Source organism: Columba livia, unplaced genomic scaffold, assembly GCF_036013475.1.
Source record: "Columba livia isolate bColLiv1 breed racing homer unplaced genomic scaffold, bColLiv1.pat.W.v2 Scaffold_178, whole genome shotgun sequence".
Lineage (NCBI taxonomy): Eukaryota > Metazoa > Chordata > Aves > Columbiformes > Columbidae > Columba > Columba livia.
Window position 1 is genome coordinate 217483 of NW_027043079.1, and position 11960 is coordinate 229442.

The 11960-nt window shown below is 51.9% G+C and overlaps 1 protein-coding gene across 1 annotated transcript; it reads right to left on the minus strand.

Moving 5' to 3' along the window:
- Window positions 1–5396: 5396 nt before the first annotated feature.
- On the minus strand, window positions 5397–8608 carry LOC135577915 (olfactory receptor 14A16-like). Its single transcript, XM_065048033.1, has one exon. The coding sequence runs from the start codon at window positions 8606–8608 to the stop codon at window positions 7667–7669; it is 942 nt and encodes a 313-aa protein (XP_064904105.1). The 3' UTR covers window positions 5397–7666.
- Window positions 8609–11960: the final 3352 nt, after the last annotated feature.

An 11960-nucleotide genomic window follows, 5' to 3' on the forward strand; every position in this document is an offset into this window, starting at 1 on the left:
GAACATCACTGGTGGCTTCCCTGAAAAATTTTTTCCTCATATCCAATCTAAACCTCTCCGTGTGCAACTTGAGGCCATTTCGTCTTGTCCTATCACTTGCTACTTGGGACAAGAGACCAACACCCTCCACGACAAAACCTCCTTTCAGGCAGCTGTAGAGAGTAATAAGGTCTCCCCTCAGCCTCCTGTTCTCAAGGCTGAACAGCCCCAGCTCCCTCAACCGCTCCTCATAAGACTGGTGCTCCAGACCCTTCACCAGCCTTGTCACCCTCCTCTGAACTCTCTCCAGCACCTCAATGTCTTCCTTGCCATGAGGGGCCTAAAACTGCCCCCAGGATTCAAGGTGCAGCCTCACCAGTGCCCAGAACAAAGGGATGATCGCTTCTCTAGTCCTGCTAAAGCTCTGATTGAATCAAGGCTTGAACACCTTGGTGTGACCCAGTTGGTGACAGGTTGGACTGCAGACTCCTGAGGTCCCTTCAACCTCAGTTCTCTCATGATCCCATTGTGATGTTGGGCTCTGTTTCAGACTGGAGCAGAGCAGGCGATGATGGGGCAGGATCCACCTGTGCTGTAGGTGACCATCTAAACCAACATCTCAGCCAGTGAACCAGCCAACCCCTCAGTGTGACTCGCTCTGGGCAACGTGTGAGGAGTCCTGGGCAGGGAAGGTTCAGAGGGCATGGGGCGCTGTGCAAGACACAACATGATCTTGGCTTCATGCCTGCAGGCCCATCAGATGTCAGTTGATGTCAATGAAAATTAAAATAAGTCTTCGGCGGGGTTTCTTTTCTTTAAAAATAAAAGAGTATTCCAGAACTGGGGATGGATTTAGGACACAAATGTCTTCAGCTCCAGGGACACAAACACCTGGTGCCAGTGTAGATGCCCCGGGAACCCCTGCCCAGGCTCCACCTGCACTGCAAGGTGCTCTGGTCTCCCCAGGTCCTGTGTGAGAGATGCCAATCCCAGGCCAGCACCTCAGGTACACTGGGGCCCTAAAATGGCCCTGGCTGTTTATGGTGAGACAGCTGATGACTGATGTCTGTCTGGAAGTGTACTAAGGATTGGAGAAGAAACACTGGTCTTCCCCCGTACTTCTATTACCAGCACTCTAGTATTTCATCTCCCTCATCAATCAGGATTTCCCACCTCTCCTGATTAAATGTCCCTGTCCAAGGACAACTTTCCAGCACTGTCTGGACGTTTGCCCTTCCCAGTGCTCTCAGGTTTCTCCTCCACTTGCTCTTTGGTCATTCAGTGGCCTCTCAGCTGTCTGGTTTCTGCTTTGAGCTTCAGGGAGTTACAAACTTGCCCCATTCTTCAGAGCTCTAATTGACATGGCAGTCAACACGTTCATTGTGTTTATTTCTATCCTCTCCTGTCTCTCTGTCTAAACCAGTTCTTGTGTGGGTGTCCCTTGTGGATGCTGGACCTCACCAGATCCAGCTTACACACACAGCTGAGGAAAGTGTTCTGCTGTTTATTGAACTGTGCAGTGTTTGCACAGGAGAGCAGGTGGAGCTGGTGCACAGGAGCTGCAGCATCTCCTGCAGAGCTCAGTGGAGAAGTCTGATGGAGGAAAAGTGATGCAATCTCTGGTGGCCAATGAGGGAACCAGCAGACTGGGGGTGGGGGTGAGGAGCCAGGTTGTCCATACAGTGTCCAGCCTCAAGGGACTGTTCTCCTGCCTGTCCAGATGTCTTCAGGAGACCCTCGGGATCAATGTCAAATGTGTAGAATGCTGCTGTCACTTCTTCTATACAATGAAAAATGACAGAAAACACCCTGGAAAGAAAAAACCCTCCTTTATGAAATCTTCTTTGAAACCTTCATCAGCAAGTGTTCCATTGAAACCTCTCCAGTTAGTTCTACAAGTCTTGAAGATTGGAAGGAAATTAGGGAAAGAAACATCGCTCATTATGGCTCTCAGTGTTTTAATGAGCCCCGTGGCGTATTTGGTCCATGAACCTCAGATACCAAGGACAGACTGAAGAATCTGCTCAAAAAGTCCAAGCCAGAAGCAAACTCCAAAGTACCTTGAAGCATTAATGGCCCCACTGAGGGCTGTTACTGACAAAGCCTCCCCAGGGACTCGTTAGAGCAGATAATTGGAGGCTGTGATTGCATCAGGCAAAGGCAAAGTGCAGCAGCTCTGATGCTGAGAAAGCCCTTGGTTTGTTTGATGAAGGACAATGGCCAAGCCTTGAGCCCCTGCCCCTGGGAAGGGAGATCCTGTCCCTCACAGGTGGCTCAGGGCTCTTCCTGGGGCTGTGGGGAGTGCGATGCCCAGTGCAGGACAATGGTGTAACACTCCCTGGGGGTGCAAGGAGGCAATGGGGAGCCATGGCCGTGACAACCATGTGTCTCCTCTTAGGCCTCGCTGTCAGGGACATCAGCCATAGCCAAGGGGACAAAGACCTTGGCTCTTTCAGGGACATCCAGCCTTGCCAGTGCCCTTGGCCATGTCCACCATGGTCCATCCTGCACTGTCCAAGGCCTGTGGCTCTTTCCCCACAGGCTGCGGACACCCCATGAGCTTCCACACCTTGTTCTCAGCCCAGTGTGTCCCCACCTGTGCTGCTGTCTCTCCATCCTCACCAGCTGTTCCTGGAAACACAGTCATGGCTGATCCAGAGTCCTTCTGAGTGACCACAGCGCTGTGCTCAGAATGACGTTTCTTTATCCTGACTCCACTCTGGGCCTCCAGGGCTGCAGTTTCTGATAGTTTTCCTTTCTTATGTTCTTTCCCAACAACAACAAAAAAATTAAATATTGACACCATCTTGGAAAGTGATTTTCAAGATTTCTGAAGCTACTACTGCCCTTCCTTGTCATGGTTTTACCACAGCCACCAACTAAGACCGTGAGAGCTGCTCACATCCTGCTCCCAGTCCCCAGGTGGGATAAGGGAGAGAACAGAATGGGAAGGGAGAAACTTATGGGTTTAGACAAAAAATTAAGACAATAAAAAGAATACATTACTATTAATAGTATACCTGTACTAAGATATACGTAAAGTAAAATATGACACTCAGTGCCATATCCCACAGAACTCCCATCGTGCTGAAGAGGCAGCCCAAAAGAAGAGAGCACCCTGGTCCTGAACAGCTGATCCCAGCAAGAGAAAGTACAAGTGCAAAAGGCAGAGAGGCCCAAGGGCCAATTGAAAAACCGCAAAACATCATAAAACTGAACTAACACCGAACTCCCAATAGAATGGAACTTCCGAACAGAGCTAAGCAAAGTAGCCAGAAAACCAAAACAAACTGGCTGGAAAAGGCATCTCCAGCTTTATACCGAGCATGACACTAATGGTAGGGAATAGCTCATTGATTGACCTGGATGTCAATCAAGGTGCTGTCCTATCTGTGCCCCCTCCTACCAATTGCACCTGCAGCTGCACTCCAGAGAACTCCTTGCTTTCACTGACAATAGTCAAGGTAAGTTAAATAGAAGTAGATAAATTAATTTAAGAAAATATACTCAGTGCCATCCCCCGTGTAACTCCAGTCACACGGAGCAGCCAGTCCTGCAGAAGGGAGCACCTTGGTCCTGAACAGCCCATCCCAGCAAGAGAGAGCAAAAGGGCAACAGGCAGAAAGGCCCAAAGGCCAACGGCAAAATGGCAGAACGGCAAAAGGCCGAACTGACATCGAACTCCTGACAGAATGAAACTTCTGAATGGAACTGACCAAACCAGCTGGAAAACCCAAAGTAACGGGTGTAACAAGCCCTAAAAGCCGGCTCCAGCTTTAGACTGAGCATGACACTAATCATAGGGAATATTTCATTGATCAGCCTGCATGTCAATCCAGGTGCTGTCCTGTCTGTGTCCCCTCCTGCCAATTTCCATCTGTGTCTGGATGGCCAAAGAAGTCCTTGCTTTCCCTGACAACAGCCAAGATCTCAGTGAGTTCTGATATTCCTTTCATAGCAAATGGCAAACACTGTAAAGCTGCTAAAAGGAAAAATGAACTCTATCCCAGGGAAGAAACAGCGTTATCTCATTATTCTCATAGTAAATCTAAACAAAAGACTGTACTGGTTGTGAAGGAGAGAGGTTCAAAATGCATGAAGAAAATTAACTGAATTTCAGCAAAACCAGCACGTTTCCTCAGTCTCCCCTTCACCAGGCTAAAGAAGTTTGGGTCTCTCAACATCTCCACACATGACCCAGACTTTCTCTGGCCACATGACAGCTCCTCCCGTTCCTCCAGAATGGGGAACCTCACACTGGGACACACGGCTCCAGATGTGACCACACCAGTGCTGAGTCACGATGGGCAATAACTGCCCTTGTCTGGGTGGCCACGCTCCTCCCAGTGCAGCCCAATGTGCTCATGGACATGTTCCTGTTTAGCACCACTGAGAACTGGCTGAACATCCAGGCTCAGAGTGTTGTGACCAGTGGCGCAAAGCCCAGCAGGAGGTACCATGAGGAGCACTGAAGGACACCATATCCCCACCCAACATCTTCTCCTACAGGTGTCTCTTGGGTCCCTGGAACCACCTCAGTGACAAGGGGGAGAGCACTGCCTGTATGGGGTGGAGGAGATGGGGTCTGGAATGAGGGTCCACGGGCAGTTTCTCCTGGTTGTTCATGCAGCAACAAGATGGGCTGGATATTTGGAGAGAGGAACTCTTCCTAAGGGCCTCCAGTGGGCTTGGGGATGATCTAGATGCATTCAAGGACTTTTACGTCCTTGTTGTAATAATATGTGGGTCCCAGAACTGCACACAGCTCTAGAGGTGAGGCTGCACTAATGCTGAATACAGCAGCATAGTCACCTGTTTTGAACCACATGGCCATGCTGTGTTTGATGCACCCCAAGATGGGGGTTACTGTCTTGACTCTTGGTGGACAGTGTTGCCTCCTATTGACCCTGTGGCCAACCATCACGCCAGATCCCTTTCTGCAGGGCTGCTCTCCAGCCGCTCTCTCCCAATCTACACTTGCACTCAGTGTTACTCCATCCCAGGTGAACAATCCAACACTTGGACTTGTTCAATTTCATGCCAAGTGCTGGGTTCTGCACTTGGGTCACAACAACCCCAGGCAGCACTACGGGCTCAGGGAAGAGCGGCTGGATATCTGCCCAATGGAAAAGGCCCTGGCGGTGTTGATGGACAGTGACTGAACATGAGCCAGCGTGTGCCCAGGTGGCCAAGAAGGCCACCAGCATCCCAGCATGCATCAGGAATAGTGTGGCCAGCAGGACCAGGCAAGTGATCGTGCCTCTGTTCTTGGCACTGGTGAGGATGCACCTCAAATCCTGTGTTCAGTTTTGGGCCCCTCACTACAAGAAAGACCTTGAGGTGCCGGAGTGAGTTCAGAGAAGGGCAACAAAGCTGGTGAAGGGTCTGGAGAACAAGTCAGATGGGGAGCAGTGGAGGTAACTGGCGCTGTTTTGCCTGGAGAAAAGAAGGCTGAGGGGAGATCTTATTGCTGTCTACAGCTACCTGAAAGGAGGTTGGAACATGGAGGGTGTTGGTCTGTTCTCCCATATGGCCATTGCAGAAGCAGAGGAAATGGCCTCAAGTTTCACCCAGGAAAATTCAGTTCATATATTAGGAAAAATTTCTTCACGGAAGAGTTTGTGAGGCATTGGAACAGGCTGCCCATGGAGTGGTTGAGTGAACATCCCTGAAGGTGTTTAAAAGACATACAGATGAGGTTCTTAGGGACATGGTTTAGTGCCAGAGTTAGGTTAATAATTGGACTCAATGGTCTTGAGAGTCTCTCCCAACTTAAATTATTACATGATCTCTTTGGGATGAGAAACGTGATGGGGCAGCTCACCCAGATGGAGTACTGATATGGACGGATGGACAGATGGGTGGATAGATAGATAGATGGATTGGGACAGAGAGGAGGATCAGCCTATCAGCCTAAGGCCTGGGGCCAGCCATGGCATGATGGAAGCAAGGCCAGCCCCGCTTTGTCCCCTGCTCTTGTTTCCAAGAGGTCCTTTACACCCGTTGGTGTCAGCCCTCCTGTGCCAGCCCCTCTCACCAGCACACGACTCCTGGCCAGGAGCTCTTCATGCTGCTCCTGCTACCGCAGTGACAGAGCAGCCTGCCCTGAGCTTTGGAATGCAGAGACAGGGTTCTGTGGGTCATTCATTCTCCTGTTGAAGCACAGAGCACAGGGAGCAGGCTGTGGTGCCTGGAAACCACAGCGAGACAGTCCAAGGCAGATCACTGAAGGTCCTTCACCATCTCCAGGAACAATGAGCACCCACAGATGGACACTCAAACCAGCACCATGACGTAACATGGTGCCCCAAGTCCTCCCCTGAGCCATGAAAAACACAAGTACGGCAGCATGGCCTTGTGGGGGAAATTTATTCAGGCTGACCACAGCTTTGGAAGAAGAGCCCAAGCTCCAAATATTGAGACTGAGGAAATCCCCTTTTGTGGGGTGTTTCAAAAAGATGGCCCCAATTTCAGAAATACAGTGATTTCAAAATGGGTCCACACCTGTATTACAGAGAAGTGACACAGGACATCAGCTGTACCAGGGCCCCAGAAACAGGTAGAGAGGCCTCTGAGTCACTGCTCTGGAGAAGTGCCGTGGGTGAAGAAATTCCTTGACAAACATGGTTATCACAGATAAAATGCACAATGCACAGGAGGTTCCTGAGATGAACTGGAAATCACTTCTAAAGAGACATGGGTAACTTATTGTTGCCGACAGAAAAATGACTGAATCAGCTTCTTCAGGGACACTTTCATCTCCTGGTTCCTCATGCTGTAGATGAGAGGGTTCACTGCTGGAGACACCACCAAGTACAGAACTGACACCACCAGGTCCAGGGATGGGGAGGACATGGAGGGGGGCTTCAGGTAGGGAAACAAGGCAGTGCTGAGAAACAGGGAGACCACGGCCAGGTGAGGGAGGCAGGTGGAAAAGGCTTTGTGCCGTCCCTGCTCAGAGGGGATCCTCAGCACGGCCCTGAAGATCTGCACATAGGACACCACGATGAACACAAAACATCCCTCGAAAAAAAAAAAAAAAACAACACTAAACATGAGAAGCTGCTGCCCCAGTGCCAGGGCTGCCTGCCCCAAGCTGCCACCTGCAGCAAAGGGTTTATCTTTCCATGTCTTTCCTGCACACATACAGTGCCCCATGCTTCTCCTGGAACATCCCGTCTCCCCACAGAGCCCTTTCCCAAGAGAGCTGAGCTATGCTGACCTGGCCAGCTGTTCCTGCCCCCCTTCCCACGCTCCATACAGCTCCGAACTGCAGAGCAAGTGGGCTGTGGTGCCCAGGGCCATGGGTTGAGTCCACAGATTCACATTGGTCAGGGTGGGAGGAAGACCCAGCTCAGGGTGGGTCCTGCTCACTCCCCCTCAGCACACAGACATGGCTCCTGCAGCCCCAGAGATCCCAGAGAGAGGATTCTGGGCAAACAAGTCAGTGCGGGGTCCTTTATTTCATTTATACACACAGAGAGTACAGCTCCTTATTTAGAAAAAGACAACGGGTCACACCAGACAGGTAGATATGGACATAGATATAAGATGAAAAATAATTTTGGTTGTGGGTAGCATTAATACAAGAAAGAATACCTAAAACCAAAGAAAAAAAAAAAAAAAGTACAAAACTCAGGTTGAACTGGTATGAGTTATATTACAAGTGACATGCAGAAGCAGGAGGTCAGTTCATTACTGCTTTTGAAAAGCAAACATTCATCACTTTCCTTATAGACTCCTTGAGTTCCCTGTTCCTCATGCTGTAGATGAGGGGGTTCACTGCTGGAGGCACCACTGAGTACAGAACTGACACCACCAGATCCAGGGATGGGGAGGAAATGGATGAGGGTTTCAGGTAGGCAAACATGGCAGTGCTGACAAACAGGGAGACCACGGCCAGGTGAGGGAGGCAGGTGGAAAAGGCTTTGTGCCGTCCCTGCTCAGAGGGGATCCTCAGCACGGCCCTCAAGATCTGCACATAGGACACCACTATGAACACAAAACACGCAAATGCTAAACAGGCACTAACCACAATAAGCCCATGTTCCCTGAGGTGGGAGTGTGAGCAGGAGAGCTTGAGGATCTGGGGGATTTCACAAAAGAACTGGCCCAGGGCATTGCCCTTGCACAGGGGCAGTGAAAATGTATTGGCCGTGTAGAGCAGAGCATTGAGAAACCCAGTGGCCCAGGCAGCTGCTGCCATGTGGACACAAGCTCTGCTGCCCAGGAGGGTCCCGTAGTGCAGGGGTTTGCAGATGGCAACGTAGCGGTCGTACGACATGATGGTGAGGAGATAAAACTCTGCTGAAATGAAAAACAAAAACAGAAAGACCTGCGCAGCACAACCTGAATAGGAAATGGCCCTGGTGTCCCAGAGGGAATTTGACATGGATTTGGGGACAATGGTGGAGATGGAGCCCAGGTCGAGGAGGGCGAGGTTGAGCAGGAAGAAGTACATGGGGGTGTGGAGGTGCTGGTCCCAGGCTATGGTGGTGATGATGAGGCCGTTGCCCAGGAGGGCAGCCAGGTAGATGCCCAGGAAGAGCCAGAAGTGCAAGAGCTGCAGCTCCCGTGTGTCTGCGAACGGCAGGAGGAGGAACTGGGTGATGGAGCTGCTGTTGGACATTTACTGCCTGTGGGCATGAGGACCTGTCATAGGAGGAAAAGATAGTGAAGGTTTAGATGAGACTTCTCTGGGAATAATCAAACCCATTTCTCACAAACCCTCCCACCCTGTCACACAAAGAGACACTTTTCTTTTTCCAGGAGAACGTCCTGGCTGAGCCCTCGTCGGTGCTTGATGAGTGTGCAATGAAGAGCAGGGTCTCTGCCCAGGGGCTCCTGAGGAGTCAGCCTGACCCTGTGTGATCGGGTGGGCAGGGGCCAGTCCTGGGGTTCAGCTTTGTCAGCTGGAACCGCTCCTGGTGCAGAAGGGACTGTCAGCATCTGTACCCCCAGGCCTGAGAAACTGAGTTGGAGAGGTTTGGTTTTTCTACAGCTTCTTCTGCCCTCCCACCCTGGGGAGTGTTGTTGGGTGTCAGAAACCCTCAGCATTTCTGCTGCACTCAGGGAGAACAGAGCGAGTCCTGTGAGACCAGACGGTGCCTGTGGGTCAGTGTAGAGTGAGGGCAGCTGCTCTGTCCCTCTGTCTTGCTCCAGCTGCCCTGGGCTGGCACCTTTCTGAGATGGGGGCTGATCACCCTCCCATGTTACGCTGAAAAGCCACCAGGCACTGCTGAGAGCAGAGGGATCCACCTCAGACCACGACATGTGTCACCCTTTCTGAAGGTCTCAGCACCCAACGTTTAGCCCAGGACACACACAGCTCATTCCCCAGCCCCACAAACTGCATTGCCCACAGCCCACAGGTCAGAGCAAAGCTGGGACACGTGTGCCCATGGACACACCTGCAGGAAAGGACCCACAAGCTCAGGCTGTGACTCTGCAGCTGAAACTGCCATCCCCAGAGAGCCTGACAGCAAGAACAAGATCCCAACAGCAGTGACCCAGAGCAGGGGAGCAAGAAGGAAAATGCGGTGAGGGTGGGTGTGAGAGAGGCCAGGGCAGAGGCAGCCGGGCACTCAGACAGTGTCACCCTTCCCCAGCTGTGCAGCCACCTCCCAGACACCAACACTGCCGGGCAGCTGCTCTCAGCCCCTGTGCTCTGCAGAGGAACTGGAGCTCTGGCTGCACAGGAGCTGCTTCGTGCCTTGGAGCCCCCGGCCCTGAGGGCAGAGGCTTTGCTGGGTGGGACAGGAGGCCAGGGGGCTGCTCACAGGAGGGATCTGCACTGCAGGGGATCACAGGCACTTTTCTCTCTTCTCCCTCCCATAACCATTCCGGGTTTGGTTTCCTCTCCTTTCTGATCATTTCCCTGCTGCCTGGAGATTCTCCCCTGGGAGGTGTTTCCCTGTCCATGTCTCTTCCCTGTCAGTGCTCACAGACCATCCCACCCTCTGTGCCCTCCCCCTGGCCCTACAGATCCTGCCTGTTCACAGGGCACTGCCTGGGGGCATCTTCCTGTTTGCAGGCTGGAAAACAGATCACAGATGAAGTGTAAGTTGTCCAGTCAAGGTGATGCTGGTTCTGCATAGGCAGAGGAGAGTCAAGGCATGCCAGGATTCTCTTGAAGACCTACTGCAGTTCATGTGTCTCAAGTGTTTGTTTAAAATTAAGAACTGCCTTAATCACCACTCATTCCCCAGAGTAGGAGACTGAAAACACAGACTCAGGGAGGTTCCTTATCTTTGTAGTACTCTTTGTCTTCTGCTCCTTGAAACCTCCTCTTGTCAATATTCTGGAATGATCTGGAGCTGTGAGCAGCCCCGACCCACGGAGAACCCAGCAGCAGAAGGACCCTGCCCTGCCGGGGGTTGCTCGTCCCCCCACAGCTTCTCCCCTCAGTGTTGCTGGGATCTCCTGGGCAGGCTGAGTGCTGACCCTGGCAGGCGGCAGAGTCCCTGCCCGGCACAGCCCTGGGGTGCAGGGACCCTGCTCTGCAGGACAGCCCTGGGCACCCCTGCCTGCACATTTACATTTACACCCCACAGCCACCCTGGGGACAACGCAGCATTCACGTCTTGTCACTCTGACAGTGCAGAAGGCAATCCCTGCTCTGCAGCACATCCTCTCCTCTGATCAGAGAATCTCTGAGAGCTGTACTTACATCTCTCGCAGGCTCTGCAATGTGACAGCTTTCTGAGATCCTACCAAGATTTGCAGATGCAATGCCCTGCAGCCACAGGCTTCATATCTGAGAGGATTTCATTTCCAGTGAACTCTCAGCATCCTCCCAGCCCAGGCTGCGTTTCCCTCTCTGTGCCCGGCTCCTGTGCCCTCGGTGCTGCAGGCAGAGCCCTCAGCCCTGCTGCGTGTGCAGAGGAGCTGCTCCTGGGCAGAGCTGTCTCTCTGCAGCGCTGCCGCTGCCATGAGCTCCCTGTGTCCCAGGAGCCCAGCCCAGCTCAGCAGCACAGGAGCAGCCCATGATGTCCCTTTCTCTGTCCCCTCTGGGCTCCTTCCAGGTGTCCCTGGGGCTCCAATGGCACAGCTTCGAAGTTGAAGTAATCAGTGAGGCTGGTTCTCTCTCCTATTCAGAGACACTTCTTTCCAGCATTGTACTTTTCATTTTAAAAAATAAATGGGTTTGAGAATCGTATTTTCTTCTCCCATCATTAGACAGGACACCGGGAATATTACAGCAAAGGATCTAATTTCTGCAAACTGGGGAAGGTATATCCTCAGTTAAAGGAATTTAGGCATTTTATTCTGCTTTTACACTCCTAGGTCTAGAGAGACATTCATCAGTCTCTGGCCATGTCATGTCTGTGCTCTGATTCAAAGCCTTTGCACACATGGGCTCTTGGACACTTGGTACCAGGTTTCTTGTGGCAGGTCAGAGCTGGGCTGGTGCCACAGCTGGGGTGGCTCAGCCCAGATGTGAGGCAATGTCCTCAGCCAGGGACCTGACTGGGGAGCTGGAGCTGTCAGTGCTGCAGACAGAGCTGTGACACGGATGGAATGAACTGCCAGGCAGGGAGGCAGGAGTGAGTTCATCTGGTCTCAAGGACAGCAGCCGCCAAGCACAGCAACAGTCCAGATAAATGCTCAGTCTTGACCTGTAAGGCAATTCCAGGGCCCCATAATGAGCTGTTACTACTGCAGGAACACTTAAAGGACAAACAAAGACCCTGTGTGGCCACTGAAAAATTTAATAAGAGAAAGAGGTGAGAATCCCTGTGTCCTCTTGTTCTCCCTCTTCCCCAGCAATGTGTCCCAGGCCTCTGTGGCTGGAGACAGAAAATACAGAGGTGGATGTGGATCAAGTCATGGGTGACTGGAACTAACACAATCCTCTCCAGTCTATGGGACAGCAGGGGCAGCATCCCAGGAGCTGGGACAGCAGGACGATGTCAGAGTGAGGCCACTCTCCACCATCTGTGAAAGCTGATGGAGACTGTGGGGACTCCCTGACCACTGGC

Bases quoted from the DNA above. Each gene is read 5' to 3' on its own strand.
- LOC135577915 (XM_065048033.1), bottom strand. From the start codon at position 8,608: ATGTCCAACAGCAGCTCCATCACCCAGTTCCTCCTCCTGCCGTTCGCA.